Here is a 19,004-nt window from a genome sequence, read left to right on the forward strand (position 1 = left end):
GAGCGCAGCTCTGGAGTATAATACAGGATAAGTAATGTAATGTATGTACACAGTGACTGCACCAGCAGAATAGTGAGCGCAGCTCTGGAGTATAATACAGGATAAGTAATGTAATGTATGTACACAGTGACTGCACCAGCAGAATAGTGAGCGCAGCTCTGCAGTATAATACAGGATAAGTAATGTAATGTATGTACACAGTGACTGTACCAGCAGAATAGTGAGCGCAGCTCTGGAGTATAATACAGGATAAGTAATGTATGTACACAGTGACTGTACCAGCAGAATAGTGAGCGCAGCTCTGGAGTATAATACAGGATAAGTAATGTAATGTATGTACACAGTGACTGCACCAGCAGAATAGTGAGCGCAGCTCTGGGGTATAATACAGGATAAGTAATGTAATGTATGTACACAGTGACTGCACCAGCAGTATAGTGAGTGCAGCTCTGGAGTATAATACAGGATAAGTAATGTAATGTATGTACACAGTGACTGTACCAGCAGAATAGTGAGCGCAGCTTTGGAGTATAATACAGGATAAGTAATGTAATGTATGTACACAGTGACTGTACCAGCAGAATAGTGAGCGCAGCTCTGGAGTATAATACAGGATAAGTAATGTATGTACACAGTGACGGCACCAGCAGAATAGAGAGTGCAGCTCTGGAGTATAATACAGGATAAGTAATGTAATGTATGTACACAGTGACTGCACCAGCAGAATAGTGAGCGCAGCTCTGGAGTATAATACAGGATAAGTAATGTAATGTATGTACACAGTGACTGCAGCAGCAGAATAGTGAGCGCAGCTCTGGAGTATAATACAGGATAAGTAATGTATGTACACAGTGACTGCACCAGCAGAATAGTGAGCGCAGCTCTGCAGTATAATACAGGATAAGTAATGTAATGTATGTACACAGTGACTGTACCAGCAGAATAGTGAGCGCAGCTCTGGAGTATAATACAGCATAAGTAATGTAATGTATGTACACAGTGACTGTACCAGCAGAATAGTGAGCGCAGCTCTGGAGTATAATACAGGATAAGTAATGTAATGTATGTACACAGTGACTGTACCAGCAGAATAGTGAGCGCAGCTCTGGAGTATAATACAGGATAAGTAATGTATGTACACAGTGACTGTACCAGCAGAATAGTGAGCGCAGCTCTGGAGTATAATACAGGATAAGTAATGTAATGTATATACACAGTGACTGCACCAGCAGTATAGTGAGTGCAGCTCTGGAGTATAATACAGGATAAGTAATGTAATGTATGTACACAGTGACTGTACCAGCAGAATAGTGAGCGCAGCTTTGGAGTATAATACAGGATAAGTAATGTAATGTATGTACACAGTGACTGTACCAGCAGAATAGTGAGCGCAGCTCTGGAGTATAATACAGGATAAGTAATGTAATGTATGTACACAGTGACTGTACCAGCAGAATAGTGAGCGCAGCTTTGGAGTATAATACAGGATAAGTAATGTAATGTATGTACACAGTGACTGTACCAGCAGAATAGTGAGCGCAGCTCTGGAGTATAATACAGGATAAGTAATGTATGTACACAGTGACGGCACCAGCAGAATAGAGAGTGCAGCTCTGGAGTATAATACAGGATAAGTAATGTAATGTATGTACACAGTGACTGCACCAGCAGAATAGTGAGCGCAGCTCTGGAGTATAATACAGGATAAGTAATGTAATGTATGTACACAGTGACTGCAGCAGCAGAATAGTGAGCGCAGCTCTGGAGTATAATACAGGATAAGTAATGTATGTACACAGTGACTGCACCAGCAGAATAGTGAGCGCAGCTCTGCAGTATAATACAGGATAAGTAATGTAATGTATGTACACAGTGACTGTACCAGCAGAATAGTGAGCGCAGCTCTGGAGTATAATACAGCATAAGTAATGTAATGTATGTACACAGTGACTGTACCAGCAGAATAGTGAGCGCAGCTCTGGAGTATAATACAGGATAAGTAATGTAATGTATGTACACAGTGACTGTACCAGCAGAATAGTGAGCGCAGCTCTGGAGTATAATACAGGATAAGTAATGTATGTACACAGTGACTGTACCAGCAGAATAGTGAGCGCAGCTCTGGAGTATAATACAGGATAAGTAATGTATGTACACAGTGACGGCACCAGCAGAATAGAGAGTGCAGCTCTGGAGTATAATACAGGATAAGTAATGTAATGTATGTACACAGTGACTGCACCAGCAGAATAGTGAGCGCAGCTCTGGAGTATAATACAGGATAAGTAATGTAATGTATGTACACAGTGACTGCAGCAGCAGAATAGTGAGCGCAGCTCTGGAGTATAATACAGGATAAGTAATGTATGTACACAGTGACTGCACCAGCAGAATAGTGAGCGCAGCTCTGCAGTATAATACAGGATAAGTAATGTAATGTATGTACACAGTGACTGTACCAGCAGAATAGTGAGCGCAGCTCTGGAGTATAATACAGCATAAGTAATGTAATGTATGTACACAGTGACTGTACCAGCAGAATAGTGAGCGCAGCTCTGGAGTATAATACAGGATAAGTAATGTAATGTATGTACACAGTGACTGTACCAGCAGAATAGTGAGCGCAGCTCTGGAGTATAATACAGGATAAGTAATGTATGTACACAGTGACTGTACCAGCAGAATAGTGAGCGCAGCTCTGGAGTATAATACAGGATAAGTAATGTAATGTATATACACAGTGACTGCACCAGCAGAATAGTGAGCGCAGCTCTGGAGTATAATACAGGATAAGTAATGTAATGTATGTACACAGTGACTGTACCAGCAGAATAGTGAGCGCAGCTCTGGAGTATAATACAGGAGAAGTAATGTAATGTATGTACACAGTGACTGCACCAGCAGAATAGTGAGCGCAGCTCTGGAGTATAATACAGGATAAGTAATGTAATGTATGTATACAGTGACTGCACCAGCAGAATAGTGAGCGCAGCTCTGCAGTATAATACAGGATAAGTAATGTATGTACACAGTGACGGCACCAGCAGAATAGTGAGCGCAGCTCTGGAGTATAATACAGGATGATAATAGAGCACTGTTTGGGTGATGTGGCGGGTTATCGGGAGGTGATTTGTCCCTTGTTCACACTTGTAGTACTGCAGTGAGACTCTTCTGAGTTGGTCTTCAGGAATAAGTTTTTGCCTCGGTGAAGTGTTAAACAGAAGGAAACTCTACAGGGAAGTAAATTCTGAGCTCTAATCAACCTCCTGTCCTCCTAGGAAGAGCGCGGCACGCAGGGCAATCAGGACAAGTGCGCCTGACGATGGCGGAGACATTGATTTGTGCGGCTCATCAGATGATTGGGGGGGGGGGGTCATGGAGCTCTCAGGAAACCAGAAAAAAACTCTCTGCAGGTTTATTAGGCGTCACCATCCAGGTCCTGCACAGCTGCAGCCTTAGATCGATGCTCTGCTCCACTACAACTCCCAGCATGCCCTGACAGCCTGGAGCAGGTTATTAGTCCGGATCACTGAGGAATGGATGCAACTGGAGCAAACCCTCAGCTGTGACCGAGATGCCGGCAGTGTTATGTGCCAGACTTTCTGTTCTGCTCCAGTTTGGCTTTCTTAACCCTTTTCCTCCCCTGAGCGGTCATCTTACCGTGGCCGTTGCTTTGAGGCAGGGCGTTGGTGATGTTAGGTAGGTCGTTGCCATAATTTCCATCCTCCAGCGGACACACGTCCATGTCATTCCACTTCTTCAGCTGTCGCAGCCAGCAGGCCTTCTCTTCATGTTTGCAGTGAGGGTTCAGGACGATACAGACCCACAGCGCCCCTATAGAGAGGGAGGACAGTGAGGTAATGACACGGGAGTGGCTGCACATAGATTGGACAGGACAATATCTAGCCTGCTCCTTCCCTGGTTCCTGTCGCCCCCTTACTTAGGATTATCGGCAGAGGCGTTAAAGTGAAGCCATTGGCCAGCACATGTAATGGTTACTGGAAACAGTCATCATGGTGGCTGCACTTACCTAGCTCATCCCAGAGCTGTCGGCACTTATCCGTCATCCCTGTTCCCTGCTGTCTCCACAGCGCCAGCCGGGGGTCTGCCATAAACTGCTCCGTAATCAGGGTCAGCATGCGGGCGCCATTGGAGTCCCTCATCCGCAGCATCTCCCTAACCTGTGGGGTGGATATATAATGTAAGGGGGTGTAGCCTGACATTTGGGGGGTCCGGTCATCGGCACAGCTTCATACACATGTGACCTCTTACCTTGGCAAACATGGAGTTGAGCTGCTTTCCGGAGCTGTAATATCCTCCCTGAGACAGGAAGAGCTTCACCTGCTCCCGGACCTGCTCCTCGTCTAGATGCCAGCAATTCTCATCATTGATGCTCGCCCCGGCTGTGGGATCGGGGGCCCCTGGATAAGAGAGGGCAGAGCGATCCCCAATCATAGAGAGATCTGGGCAAAACTAACCCTTCCACTGCTCCCTGTCAGTGCTTTAGACCACCAGGGGTACTGGAATGAACCCTGTCACTGCCCTAAACCAATAAGGGATAGCATTCTAGACCACCTGAGATTCTTACATAGACCCCCTCACTGCCCTAGACCACCAGTGATTGTTACATAGACCCCCTCACTGCCCTAGACCACCAGTGATTGTTACATAGACCCCCTCACTGCCCTAGACCACCTGAGATTCTTATATAGGCCCCTCATTGCTCTAGACCACTGGGGATTGTTACATAGACCTACTCACTGCCCTAGACCACCAGTGATTGTTACATAGACCCCCTCACTGCCCTAGACCGCCTGAGATTCTTATATGGACCCCCTCACTGCCCTAGACCACCTGAGATTCTTACATAGACTCCCTCACTGCCCTAGACCACCTGAGATTCCTACATAGACTCCCTCACTGCCCTAGACCACCTGAGATTCTTATATAGGCCCCTCATTGCTCTAGACCACTGGGGATTGTTACATAGACCCCCTCACTGCCCTAGACCACCTGAGATTCTTATATAGGCCCCTCATTGCTCTAGACCACTGGGGATTGTTACATAGACCTACTCACTGCCCCAGACCACTGGGGATTGTTACATAGACCTACTCACTGCCCTAGACCACCAGTGATTGTTACATAGACCCCCTCACTGCTCTAGACCACCTGAGATTCTTACATAGACTCCCTCACTGCCCTAGACCACCTGAGATTCCTACATAGACTCCCTCACTGCCCTAGACCACCTGAGATTCTTATATAGGCCCCTCATTGCTCTAGACCACTGGGGATTGTTACATAGACCCCCTCACTGCCCTAGACCACCTGAGATTCTTATATAGACCCCCTCACTGCCCTAGACCACCTGAGATTCTTACATAGACTCTCTCACTGCCCTAGACCACCTGAGATTCTTATATAGGCCCCTCATTGCTCTAGACCACTGGGGATTGTTACATAGACCCCCTCACTGCTCTAGACCACCTGAGATTCTTACATAGACTCTCTCACTGCCCTAGACCACCTGAGATTCTTATATAGGCCCCTCATTGCTCTAGACCACTGGGGATTGTTACATAGACCCCCTCACTGCCCTAGACCACCTGAGATTCTTATATAGACCTCCTCACTGCCCTAGACCACCTGAGATTCTTATATAGGCCCCTCATTGCTCTAGACCACTGGGGATTGTTACATAGACCCCCTCACTGCTCTAGACCACCTGAGATTCTTACATAGACCCCCTCACTGCCCTAGACTATCAGGGATTCTTATATAGACCCTCTCACTAACCTAGACAAGCAGGGATTGTTACATAGACCCCCTCATTACTCTAGGCCACCAGGGATTGTTACATAGACCCCCTCACTGCCCTAGACAAGCAGGGATTGTGACATAGACCCCCTCACTGCCCTAGACAAGCAGGGATTCTCACATAGACCCCCTCACTGCCATAGACCACCAAGGATTGTTACATAGACCCCCCGGTCTGCAGCCATTACCATGCACTTGGTTGATTTCGGAGTTGGAGGACAGGATCTCGTCGGCCAGTTTCTGGGCGGTGGGAAGCACTTCTGTGTGGTGCGCAGTGATCAGATACTGGACAAACTTCTGCAGTTGGTCCCTGTTCATCTGGAAGAGGGTTTCTGAGATGGGAAGACGCAGTTTGACCTGGTCTGGCTTGCGGATTCGGTACAGTGATAGCGCCACCACATGGGCGCAGTAGAAAATGTCCCTGTTGCCACAACCACAGGTCACTGAGGTGATTTTACAGCGGTCAAAACTGATGGCCACTTTGTAGGTGGCTTCTGGCTCTGACTGGGTGGCCGGCTCCGTCACTGTCCCGCTGAGGTGGAAGCCTGCAAAGAAGAAAGGACAAGAGAGAGTCATCAATCTGAGGGGAAGAAACGCACGGACACTGCACAGTCTGAACAAGACCTTCTAAACCTCTGTCCTACAACTCTTAAAGGGCTTGTCCAGGACTAGAGACCCGGCTGCTCCTCTCAGGAAGTGACATTGTGTCTGCTAAGCAATGGATGTCACCTCCTGAGAAGCAGCCGGGTCTCTAATCCTGGACAAGCCCTTTAAGATCTCTGCTTGTTGTCAGTGAATGGAGACACTCTCGCTTGTACAGAGCTCCGCTTGTTTATACGGCTGAGGGTTTGTTACAGTGTATCAGGCTGATACTTCTCACCTACAATGTAACAAACTCATCCTCTGGATGTAAAGTGACAGCAGGCCGAGGTCTTAGAAACCTCCTGGAACTTTCCGCACACTCTTCGCCTCCGTCTATAGGGTATTTGCAGACTTGAGGGGTGTCATAGATAAGTCTACGAGTCTCAGGTAGACCCCATGACCCCCCTCCCCATCTGACCATGGTATGGCCGGGGTTCTGGTCACCTCTAGGTCTGCACATGACCCGAGCGGCCGCTCCTCTCCTCCCTTCTGCAATAATCACAGCCAAAAATAATTTCCTCTACTGAGAAGAGGGAAGAGAAACCGGGGGCGGCCGGGCCGAGACCTTGAGGGGGTCCGAGCGGAAATGGGGAGGGGTGAGAAGGATGTAGTGGAGAGATAATGAGCGCGCCGATCAACAGACTGTCAAAAGAAACCGCCGCAGGCAAAACAACGGTTATATGCGGGACGCGGAAAACATGGCGGACACACAGCGAATATTACAGGGGCAGGTGCGATTACACCAATACAAGCTGGACAGGACAGGGTTAATGGCGCAGGTAGCGGGGTTATGGAGGCGCCCCTAATCCTGCTCCGATCCTGTCCCCCAATCTGGCGTCTCCAAGATGCTGAAGTCGCTCTTAACTCCTTACATGCTGGAGAGCCATAGAAGAGCGCCCACTATCTGCTGATGGATGGAACAGCCGGGGCGGAGAAAGATCTCCAATTCTATCTCTATCTGGGAAAGATGGGTGGCAGACAGCAAGACTGCCGGGATCAGGACTCTGGGAAAGCTGGGTGACAACTCTCTGGGAGCTGCAATGGCGGCATCAAGATTGTCCCCCACAAAGGGCTCAGTTCACACATTCAGGTTTTTGAATTGAAAACTGCGTCAGAAAACCTGAACACATAAACACCTCCAGAGAGAGAGAGTAGACTGATCGGATACACACTGCAGATTAGATACATGTGGGCACACTACTGATTAGATACACACTGCTGACTAGATACACACTACTGATTAGATACACACTGCAGATTAGATACATGTGGGCACACTACTGATTAGATACACACTGCTGACTAGATACACACTACTGATTAGATACACACTGCAGATTAGATACATGTGGGCACACTACTGATTAGATACACACTGCTGACTAGATACACACTACTGATTAGATACACACTGCAGATTAGATACACAATGCTAATCGGATACACACTGCAGATTAGATACATGTGGGCACACTACTGATTGGATACACACTGCAGATTAGATACACACTGCTGATCGGATACACACTGCAGATTAGATACATGTGGGCACACTACTGATTGGATACACACTGCAGATTAGATACACAATGCTAATCGGATACACACTGCAGATTAGATACATGTGGGCACACTACTGATTAGATACACACTGCAGATTAGATACATGTGGGCACACTACTGATTAGATACACACTGCTGACTAGATACACACTACTGATTAGATACACACTGCAGATTAGATACACAATGCTAATCGGATACACACTGCAGATTAGATACATGTGGGCACACTACTGATTGGATACACACTGCAGATTAGATACACACTGCTGATCGGATACACACTGCAGATTAGATACATGTGGGCGCACTACTGATTGGATACACACTGCAGATTAGATACACACTGTTGATCGGATACACACTGCAGATTAGATACATGTAGGCGCACTACTGATTGGATACACACTGCAGATTAGATACACACTGCTGATAGGATACACACTGCAGATTAGATACACACTGCAGATTAGATACATGTGGGCGCACTACTGGTTGGATACACACTGCAGATTAGATACACACTACTGATTAGATACACACTGCTAACTAGATACACACTGCTGATTAGATACACACTACTACTTAGATACATGTGGGCACACTACTGACTAGATACACACAGACACCCTGCTGCTTGGATACACACTGACACATTACAGCTTGTTAGATACTCCCAGCAGATTAGATACAGCCGCACGGTTCACATGGCGGTCAGGGCTTCATTACCCTGTTTACACTAGCAGTAGGAGAGCCTCTTGGTTTCGGCACTTTTTGGAGAGGCATGTGAGGAATGGCGAGGGGCTTTGTTCCTGTAATCTCCCTGGGCAGGGTGAAGAATGCACCCTTTCAGTGCCAGGCCCACAGCCCCCTCCCCAGCTGCAGGGTGAGTGGGGGTCCTGTCTGCAGTGTGGCCCCCACTCTGTGACAACTGCCTGGAAGGGCCAATGATTAGAAGGGCCACGTCCAGCGCCAATTCTGACCATGTGACAAGTCGTACATAAACGTGCGGTCTGTCTGCGACTTGCTCTTGTGCGATTGTGGCCAGTCCGGTATCGCCGCCGTCACTCGCCATGTTGGTCTCCAGTTTTGTCACTTCATGGTCAGATGTCTGAGGTCGCCCCCCCCCCCGTGTGTGACGCAGCCCATTGTTAGTCATTCGCATTCCTCCATTAGTAATGATCAGCCGAAGGAAATCCCCCCCAAACAGGCGGCTGCTGCCCCCCCCCCCCCCCCCAGGGCAGCGAGAAGGGGCGGCCAGGGGGTTAATAGCAGATAAATCAATGCCCCCCATTCATTACAAGCCAGATCTCCTCAGAGCTGGTGACAGAGCAGGGACATGGCCGGGTCAGAGGTCGGGGGGGGGGGGGGGGTTCTCTAATATCTGAGTGCAGGATCTGAAGCCTCCACTAGGGGCACGTTCACATGGAGAAGCTGCACGGCCTGCAGGTTACACAGGTTGTAGTGCGGTCTCTTCATGTTATACAGACGTGGACGCGAGAGAAAACCCCACAATGGTCCCCGAAATAACCGGAATCTGACACAAGTAATAACCAAACTCCCTGCTGAGAACCACAAAGCTTCAGGGAATGTCCTATGGACAGAGAATACTTATTGTCCCATCAGCTCTATGGTCACAGACGGAAAAATGAAGCCTATCCTGAGAAGAAGACTGTCCCTACTGTGACACATGGAGGAGCTCTGTTATGTCCCTACTGTGACACATGGAGGAGCTCTGTTATGTCCCTACTGTAACACATGGAGGAGGCTCTGTTATGTCCCTACTGTGACACATGGAGGGAGCTCTGTTATGTCCCTACTGTGACACATGGAGGAGGCTCTGTTATGTCCCTACTGTGACACATGGAGGAGCTCTGTTATGTCCCTACTGTGACACATGGAGGGGGCTCTGTTATGTCCCTACTGTGACACATGGAGGAGCTCTGTTATGTCCCTACTGTGACACATGGAGGAGCTCTGTTATGTCCCTACTGTGACACATGGAGGAGGCTCTGTTATGTCCCTACTGTGACACATGGAGGGGGCTCTGTTATGTCCCTACTGTGACACATGGAGGAGCTCTGTTATGTCCCTACTGTGACACATGGAGGAGCTCTGTTATGTCCCCACTGTGACACATGGAGGAGCTCTGTTATGTCCCTACTGTGACACATGGAGGAGCTCTGTTATGTCCCTACTGTGACACATGGAGGAGGCTCTGTTATGTCCCTACTGTGACACATGGAGGAGCTCTGTTATGTCCCTACTGTGACACATGGAGGAGGCTCTGTTATGTCCCTACTGTGACACATGGAGGAGCTCTGTTATGTCCCTACTGTGACACATGGAGGAGCTCTGTTATGTCCCTACTGTGACACATGGAGGGAGCTCTGTTATGTCCCTACTGTGACACATGGAGGAGGCTCTGTTATGTCCCTACTGTGACACATGGAGGGAGCTCTGTTATGTCCCTACTGTGACACATGGAGGAGGCTCTGTTATGTCCCTACTGTGACACATGGAGGGAGCTCTGTTATGTCCCTACTGTGACACATGGAGGAGCTCTGTTATGTCCCTACTGTGACACATGGAGGGGGCTCTGTTATGTCCCTACTGTGACACATGGAGGAGCTCTGTTATGTCCCTACTGTGACACATGGAGGAGCTCTGTTATGTCCCCACTGTGACACATGGAGGAGCTCTGTTATGTCCCTACTGTGACACATGGAGGAGCTCTGTTATGTCCCTACTGTGACACATGGAGGAGGCTCTGTTATGTCCCTACTGTGACACATGGAGGAGCTCTGTTATGTCCCTACTGTGACACATGGAGGAGGCTCTGTTATGTCCCTACTGTGACACATGGAGGAGCTCTGTTATGTCCCTACTGTGACACATGGAGGAGCTCTGTTATGTCCCTACTGTGACACATGGAGGGAGCTCTGTTATGTCCCTACTGTGACACATGGAGGAGGCTCTGTTATGTCCCTACTGTGACACATGGAGGGAGCTCTGTTATGTCCCTACTGTGACACATGGAGGAGGCTCTGTTATGTCCCTACTGTGACACATGGAGGGAGCTCTGTTATGTCCCTACTGTGACACATGGAGGAGCTCTGTTATGTCCCTACTGTGACACATGGAGGAGCTCTGTTATGTCCCTACTGTGACACATGGAGGAGCTCTGTTATGTCCCTACTGTGACACATGGAGGAGCTCTGTTATGTCCCTATTGTGACACATGGAGGAGGCTCTGTTATGTCCGTACTGTGACACATGGAGGAGCTCTGTTATGTCCCTACTGTGACACATGGAGGAGCTCTGTTATGTTCTGGGTCTTGAATCTGTGCAGGGTACAATGAAATCTCAATACTATTAAGGGATTCTAGAGAGAAATGTGCTTCCCAGTGTCAGAAAGCTTGGTCTCAGCCGCAGGTCCGGGGTCTTGTAACAGGATAATGACCCAAAACACAGCTAAACCCCCCAGGAATGGCTGAGAGGAGAACATTGGACTATTCTGAAGTGGCTTCTATGAGCCAGCACCTAAATCCTTTACACCCGAGACAACTGGAGCAGAGGAGGAGGCCAAAATCCCTGCGGAGAGGGGCAGAAGTCTCATTGACGGTTACAGGAATCGTCTGATCGCAGCAATTGCCTCAAAAGGAGGAGCAACAAAATATTACAGGAGCCGTCACCTCCGTCCAGGCCGTGTCAGGAGCGAAACGCAAAGTCTGACCTTCATTACTTCCTTGTGTCGGATTCCGGAGATTTCTGGGACCTGCTGGTTTTCTGTCTTATACTTCTCTCCACATCTGCAGGATTCGCCAGTAACACTGCCCCAGTGATTGGTCATGTGATCACCTGCAGATATCACTGCTGCAGATAACACCATGAACAGAACATTTTCCTGACGCAGCTTTAGCTCTGCCCCGTGTGAACGCTCCCGAAGCCGATTCTGGGAAAGCTGGATAAGACTCAATATGGCTGCCATTACAACTGCCCCGACAGTGGTCACTCGGCCTTCCTGTATTGGTGGTCCAGGTAGTCACCCAGCTTTCCCAAGATATATTCACATGGCGCCCCCTATTGGAGCAGTTATGGCGGCCATATTGATTTCTGCGGCTCCGTTCACACAGCGCGGTTCTCAAACTGATTGTAAAGAGACAAAACCAGGTCCATGCAGCGCAGCCGCCGTGTGTGAACGCTCCCTTGTGTGGCAGAGGTTTTAGGTGTCCTCTAAGAGTATATGACAGTCTTTCCTCCAGTCACATCTAGAGCTGCAGGAATGACGAGGGCAGGGGCCGAGAGCGGACACGGGGCCACAAGATGTCTGTAGGATTGTTGATGCCGGAGGAGTCCTGGAAGCTTCCCTGAGCAGCTGAGTCCACCGGGGGACGCCGCTCCTCGCCATCTGCTCCCCAGCACCACATCCCTCCTTTCCAGCCCTGTAAACTTCAAATCAGCCGTGAGGGGCCCCTGGTCGGCGACTAATCCTGTACAGCCAGGGCCCTGCGCTGCCCATCTGTTCTGGGACAAGCAGAGTTAAGGACAATCCCTCCCGTCACCCCCTCCTGAGCTGCGCTCATATAGGCAGACGCCGAGGCAATGTCTGTACAGCCCCCCCCCCCCAGCCATATTGTCCGGCCCAGTCACCTGTAAGTGCCTAAGGCTGAATTCACATGCGGCAGTCACGTCTCATTCATGTGAACAGGGAAGGATTGTCAGCTGCAGGAACTGCCCCAAATCTGCTGTGTGTGAACAATCCCCTCCAGTGCTCAGAGATTATTACAGGAATCTGATGTCTGTTATGTGTGATATAGAGATTAGATTGTCAGCTCCTGGGGTCAGGGATGATGGGAGTGATACATTGTGTGTGATATAGAGATTAGAGTGTCAGCTCCTGGGGTCAGGGATGATGGGAGTGATACATTGTGTGTGATATAGAGATTAGATTGTCAGCTCCTGGGGTCAGGAATGATGGGAGTGATACATTGTGTGATATAGAGATTAGATTGTCAGCTCCTGGGGTCAGGGATGATGGGAGTGATACATTGTGTGTGATATAGAGATTAGATTGTCAGCTCCTGGGGTCAGGGATGATGGGAGTGATACATTGTGTGATATAGAGATTAGATTGTCAGCTCCTGGGGTCAGGGATGATGGGAGTGATACATTGTGTGTGATATAGAGATTAGAGTGTCAGCTCCTGGGTCAGGGATGATGGGGGTGATACATTGTGTGTGATATAGAGATTAGATTGTCAGCTCCTGGGGTCAGGGATGATGGGAGTGATACATTGTGTGTGATATAGAGATTAGATTGTCAGCTCCTGGGTCAGGGATGATGAGAGTGATACATTGTGTGATATAGAGATTAGATTGTCAGCTCCTGGGGTCAGGGATGATGGGAGTGATACATTGTGTGTGATATAGAGATTAGATTGTCAGCTCCTGGGGTCAGGGATGATGGGAGTGATACATTGTGTGTGATATAGAGATTAGATTGTCAGCTCCTGGGGTCAGGGATGATGGGGGTGATACATTGTGTGTGATATAGAGATTAGATTGTCAGCTCCTGGGTCAGGGATGATGGGAGTGATACATTGTGTGTGATATAGAGATTAGAGTGTCAGCTCCTGGGTCAGGGATGATGGGAGTGATACATTGTGTGTGTGATATAGAGATTAGATTGTCAGCTCCTGGGGTCAGGGATGATGGGGGTGATACATTGTGTGTGATATAGAGATTAGATTGTCAGCTCCTGGGTCAGGGATGATGGGAGTGATACATTGTGTGTGTGATATAGAGATTAGAGTGTCAGCTCCTGGGTCAGGGATGATGGGGGTGATACATTGTGTGATATAGAGATTAGAGTGTCAGCTCCTGGGTCAGGGATGATGGGAGTGATACATTGTGTGTGATATAGAGATTAGATTGTCAGCTCCTGGGGTCAGGGATGATGGGAGTGATACATTGTGTGTGATATAGAGATTAGATTGTCAGCTCCTGGGTCAGGGATGATGGGAGTGATACATTGTGTGTGTGATATAGAGATTAGATTGTCAGCTCCTGGGGTCAGGGATGATGGGGGTGATACATTGTGTGTGATATAGAGATTAGATTGTCAGCTCCTGGGGTCAGGGATGATGGGAGTGATACATTGTGGGATATAGAGATTAGATTGTCAGCTCCTGGAGTCAGGGATGATGAGAGTGATACATTGTGTGTGATATAGAGATTAGATTGTCAGCTCCTGGGTCAGGGATGATGGGAGTGATACATTGTGTGTGTGATATAGAGATTAGATTGTCAGCTCCTGGGGTCAGGGATGATGGGAGTGATACATTGTGGGATATAGAGATTAGATTGTCAGCTCCTGGGGTCAGGGATGATGGGAGTGATACATTGTGGGATATAGAGATTAGATTGTCAGCTCCTGGAGTCAGGGATGATGAGAGTGATACATTGTGTGTAATATAGAGATTAGATTGTCAGCTCCTGGGGTCAGGGATGATGGGAGTGATACATTGTGTGTGACATAGAGATTAGAGTGTCAGCTCCTGGGGTCAGGGATGATGGGAGTGATACATTGTGTGTGATATAGAGATTAGATTGTCAGCTCCTGGGGTCAGGGATGATGGGAGTGATACATTGTGTGTGATATAGAGATTAGATTGTCAGCTCCTGGGGTCAGGGATGATGGGAGTGATACATTGTGTGATATAGAGATTAGATTGTCAGCTCCTGGGGTCAGGGATGATGGGAGTGATACATTGTGTGTGATATAGAGATTAGATTGTCAGCTCCTGGGGTCAGGGATGATGGGAGTGATACATTGTGTGTGATATAGAGATTAGATTGTCAGCTCCTGGAGTCAGGGATGATGGGGGTGATACATTGTGTGTGATATAGAGATTAGATTGTCAGCTCCTGGAGTCAGGGATGATGGGAGTGATACATTGTGTGATATAGAGATTAGATTGTCAGCTCCTGGGGTCAGGGATGATGGGAGTGATACATTGTGTGTGATATAGAGATTAGATTGTCAGCTCCTGGGTCAGGGATGATGGGAGTGATACATTGTGTGTGATATAGAGATTAGATTGTCAGCTCCTGGGTCAGGGATGATGGGAGTGATACATTGTGTGTGTGATATAGAGATTAGATTGTCAGCTCCTGGAGTCAGGGATGATGGGGGTGATACATTGTGTGTGATATAGAGATTAGATTGTCAGCTCCTGGGGTCAGGGATGATGGGAGTGATACATTGTGTGATATAGAGATTAGATTGTCAGCTCCTGGGGTCAGGGATGATGGGGGTGATACATTGTGTGTGATATAGAGATTAGATTGTCAGCTCCTGGGGTCAGGGATGATGGGAGTGATACATTGTGTGATATAGAGATTAGATTGTCAGCTCCTGGGGTCAGGGATGATGGGAGTGATACATTGTGTGATATAGAGATTAGATTGTCAGCTCCTGGGGTCAGGGATGATGGGAGTGATACATTGTGTGTGATATAGAGATTAGAGTGTCAGCTCCTGGGGTCAGGGATGATGGGAGTGATACATTGTGTGTGATATAGAGATTAGATTGTCAGCTCCCGGGGTCAGGGATGATGGGAGTGATACATTGTGTGTGATATAGAGATTAGATTGTCAGCTCCTGGGGTCAGGGATGATGGGGGTGATACATTGTGTGTGATATAGAGATTAGATTGTCAGCTCCTGGGGTCAGGGATGATGGGAGTGATACATTGTGTGATATAGAGATTAGATTGTCAGCTCCTGGGGTCAGGGATGATGGGGGTGATACATTGTGTGTGATATAGAGATTAGATTGTCAGCTCCTGGGGTCAGGGATGATGGGAGTGATACATTGTGTGATATAGAGATTAGATTGTCAGCTCCTGGGGTCAGGGATGATGGGAGTGATACATTATGTGATATAGAGATTAGATTGTCAGCTCCTGGGGTCAGGGATGATGGGAGTGATACATTGTGTGATATAGAGATTAGATTGTCAGCTCCTGGGTCAGGGATGATGGGAGTGATACATTGTGTGTGTGATATAGAGATTAGATTGTCAGCTCCTGGGGTCAGGGATGATGGGAGTGATACATTGTGTGTGATATAGAGATTAGATTGTCAGCTCCTGGGGTCAGGGATGATGGGAGTGCTGGATTTTCTATATGACTGGACCCCATTCATGTGTGTTTATAGTACAGAAGGAGGACCCCAATAACAGGTGTGATCTGGAGGAGCCCCGATCCCCGCACGCTGCTCCCCCTGCAGGACACTTGGGCCCCATCCTTTGGCTGACACGATCTATTTCCATTTCTTGCATCAGCCCAGCACAAGCCAATGACATCCTGAGGATGGGACGCGCGGTCCGCTGGGGCCGAGGCTCCTTGTCAGCGAGCCCAGAACAGTAATATGGCCTCTGACAACTCCTCCTGCAAATCATGTTAATTAAACAGCAGGAATACACGGCAGACCGGCAGCTCCCAACCCCGAGCACAGGGGAGCCCCGCGCGGGCCAAAAGGGAATACAATCACTTTACACGGCTAGATAGACATTAACTCATCGCTGCCCTCCTTATAGTCTCAGGGTAACACGTAGAGGCGTCTTATGACATCATAAACATACAGGAAGATGTCTGGACTGAGAGGAACCTAAACTGCAAGAATGCCATAGAGATAGTACACATGGCACGTGGCGGTATATAATGGTGTGGCTGGCACAGATCTTATACGTGGCGGTATATAATAATGGTGTGGCTGGCACAGATCTTACACGTGGCAGTATATAATGATGGTGTGGTTGGCACAGATCTTACACGTGGCGGTATATAATGGTGTGGCTGGCACAGATCTTACACGTGGCGGTATATAATAATGGTGTGGCTGGCACAGATCTTACACGTGGCGGTATATAATGGTGTGGCTGGCACAGATCTTACACGTGGCGGTATATAATGGTGTGGCTGGCACAGATCTTACACGTGGCGGTATATAATGGTGTGGCTGGCACAGATCTTACACGTGGCGGTATATAATGGTGTGGCTGGCACAGATCTTACACGTGGCGGTATATAATGGTGTGGCTGGCACAGATCTTACACGTGGCGGTATATAATGATGGTGTGGCTGGCACAGATCTTACACGTGGCGGTATATAATGATGGTGTGGCTGGCACAGATCTTACACGTGGCGGTATATAATGGTGTGGCTGGCACAGATCTTATACGTGGCGGTATATAATAATGGTGTGGCTGGCACAGATCTTACACGTGGCGGTATATAATGGTGTGGCTGGCACAGATCTTACACGTGGCGGTATATAATGGTGTGGCTGGCACAGATCTTATACGTGGCGGTATATAATAATGGTGTGGCTGGCACAGATCTTACACGTGGCGGTATATAATGGTGTGGCTGGCACAGATCTTATACGTGGAGGTATATAATGGTGTGGCTGGCACAGATCTTATACGTGGAGGTATATAATGGTGTGGCTGGCACAGATCTTATACGTGGAGGTATATAATGGTGTGGCTGGCACAGATCTTACACGTGGCGGTATATAATGGTGTGGCTGGCACAGATCTTATACGTGGAGGTATATAATGGTGTGGCTGGCACAGATCTTATACGTGGCGGTATATAATAATGGTGTGGCTGGCACAGATCTTACACGTGGCGGTATATAATAATGGTGTGGCTGGCACAGATCTTACACGTGGCGGTATATAATGGTGTGGCTGGCACTTGCGCTGTATCGGGCCCCTCTGGACGTGTTTTCCTGGGGCCATCGATGCCTCTTACTGTATTTGCACAGGACACGCGTATCCCGATGGCGTCCTGCCGCACCACCGTACAGAATGTCTCTGTTACTATGTGGCCTCCACCCCAGCACATGACACATGGGTGGAGGAGCGCGTGCAGACACTACATCAGTTGCGAACCCCTCCACGAGGTGACAGACATCTCATCCTGAGCCATAAACGTAACACTGCCAGATAAAATCCCCAAGTACGCCGCAAAATACGTCAAGATCTGCAAAGACCCAACGGGCGAGACGCAGCCGGAGCAGGGGGTGTGGGGTGATGGGGGATACCCAGGCCACCGCCTCTCCATTCACACAAGTCCTCCACGTGCCTCATACAAGGACCCCTGGGGCTCCCGCTGGGGCGATCTGCCCTATGCTAATACTTCTGGTACATTCCTGCCGCTCCGGACAACTATTCCCATGGCAACAACAAAAACCCGGCAAGGAAATGAGTGACAGGCGCGCCGCCAAATCCCTGCCCCGATGCATCGTCTTAGGGGTAATCTCACTGAGTGAACAGAGGGCAAGACAACGGAATTTCACAGATTCCCGAAAATCCGAGGAGGCAATTCCAGATATAATGTAACGGGAACAACGGAGCAAAAATCACTTACATTATCCTGCACTGATACAATGTAACGGAACCTCAGAGGAGAGAAATGTTACAATGTATCAGAAGCCTCAGAGGATCCTCTGGACTGGATATAAAGTGTAACAAACCCTCAGCTGTGCAGCGACCAGAGGAGAAGGAACATGAGAGAACCCTTTATTGGTTTGTCTAGTGCTCTCTGTTATCAGGACGGGGAGAGGCCGACTGTTCTACTGGTGTGAATTATGTCATGGAAGAAAGAACCATCCAGTCTCCCTCATGGCTTGTAGTATAACCCCTATCTGGCTGCACCAGGAGTCATGGCTTGTAGTATAACCCCTATCTGGCTGCACCAGGAGTCATGGCTTGTAGTATAACCCCCATCTGGCTGCACCAGGAGTCATGGCTTGTAGTATAACCCCCATCTGGCTGCACCAGGAGTCATGGCTTGTAGTATAACCCCTATCTGGCTGCACCAGGAGTCATGGCTTGTAGTATAACCCCCATCTGGCTGCACCAGGAGTCATGGCTTGTAGTATAACCCCTATCTGGCTGCAC

General features: G+C 48.5%; 1 protein-coding gene and 1 long non-coding RNA gene across 3 annotated transcripts in view; both read right to left on the reverse strand.

The window, feature by feature from the left end:
• The window catches only part of ZSWIM5 (zinc finger SWIM-type containing 5), a 65,301-nt gene that overhangs the window by 14,362 nt on the left and 31,935 nt on the right, over positions 1-19,004 (reverse strand). The window contains exons 2-5 of the mRNA XM_075287211.1: positions 6,009-6,365; positions 4,273-4,421; positions 4,031-4,181; positions 3,661-3,834 (exon numbers count right to left, since the gene is read on the reverse strand). Of these exons, the coding sequence (XP_075143312.1) occupies positions 3,661-3,834; positions 4,031-4,181; positions 4,273-4,421; positions 6,009-6,365 (831 nt within the window). The remainder of the gene's footprint in view (positions 1-3,660; positions 3,835-4,030; positions 4,182-4,272; positions 4,422-6,008; positions 6,366-19,004) is intronic.
• LOC142218120 (uncharacterized) lies at positions 4,569-5,777 on the reverse strand. 2 transcript variants are annotated; one of them, XR_012717442.1, is made up of 5 exons: positions 5,708-5,777; positions 5,470-5,508; positions 5,351-5,389; positions 5,116-5,190; positions 4,569-4,597 (listed from the first exon to the last, which is right to left on the reverse strand). It is a non-coding gene; the product is annotated as an uncharacterized LOC142218120 (long non-coding RNA). The 2 variants fall into 2 exon arrangements; XR_012717441.1 differs by lacking the exon at positions 5,470-5,508.

The sequence above is a fragment of the Leptodactylus fuscus genome, chromosome 9, assembly GCF_031893055.1.
Source record: "Leptodactylus fuscus isolate aLepFus1 chromosome 9, aLepFus1.hap2, whole genome shotgun sequence".
Taxonomy (NCBI): Eukaryota; Metazoa; Chordata; class Amphibia; order Anura; family Leptodactylidae; genus Leptodactylus; species Leptodactylus fuscus.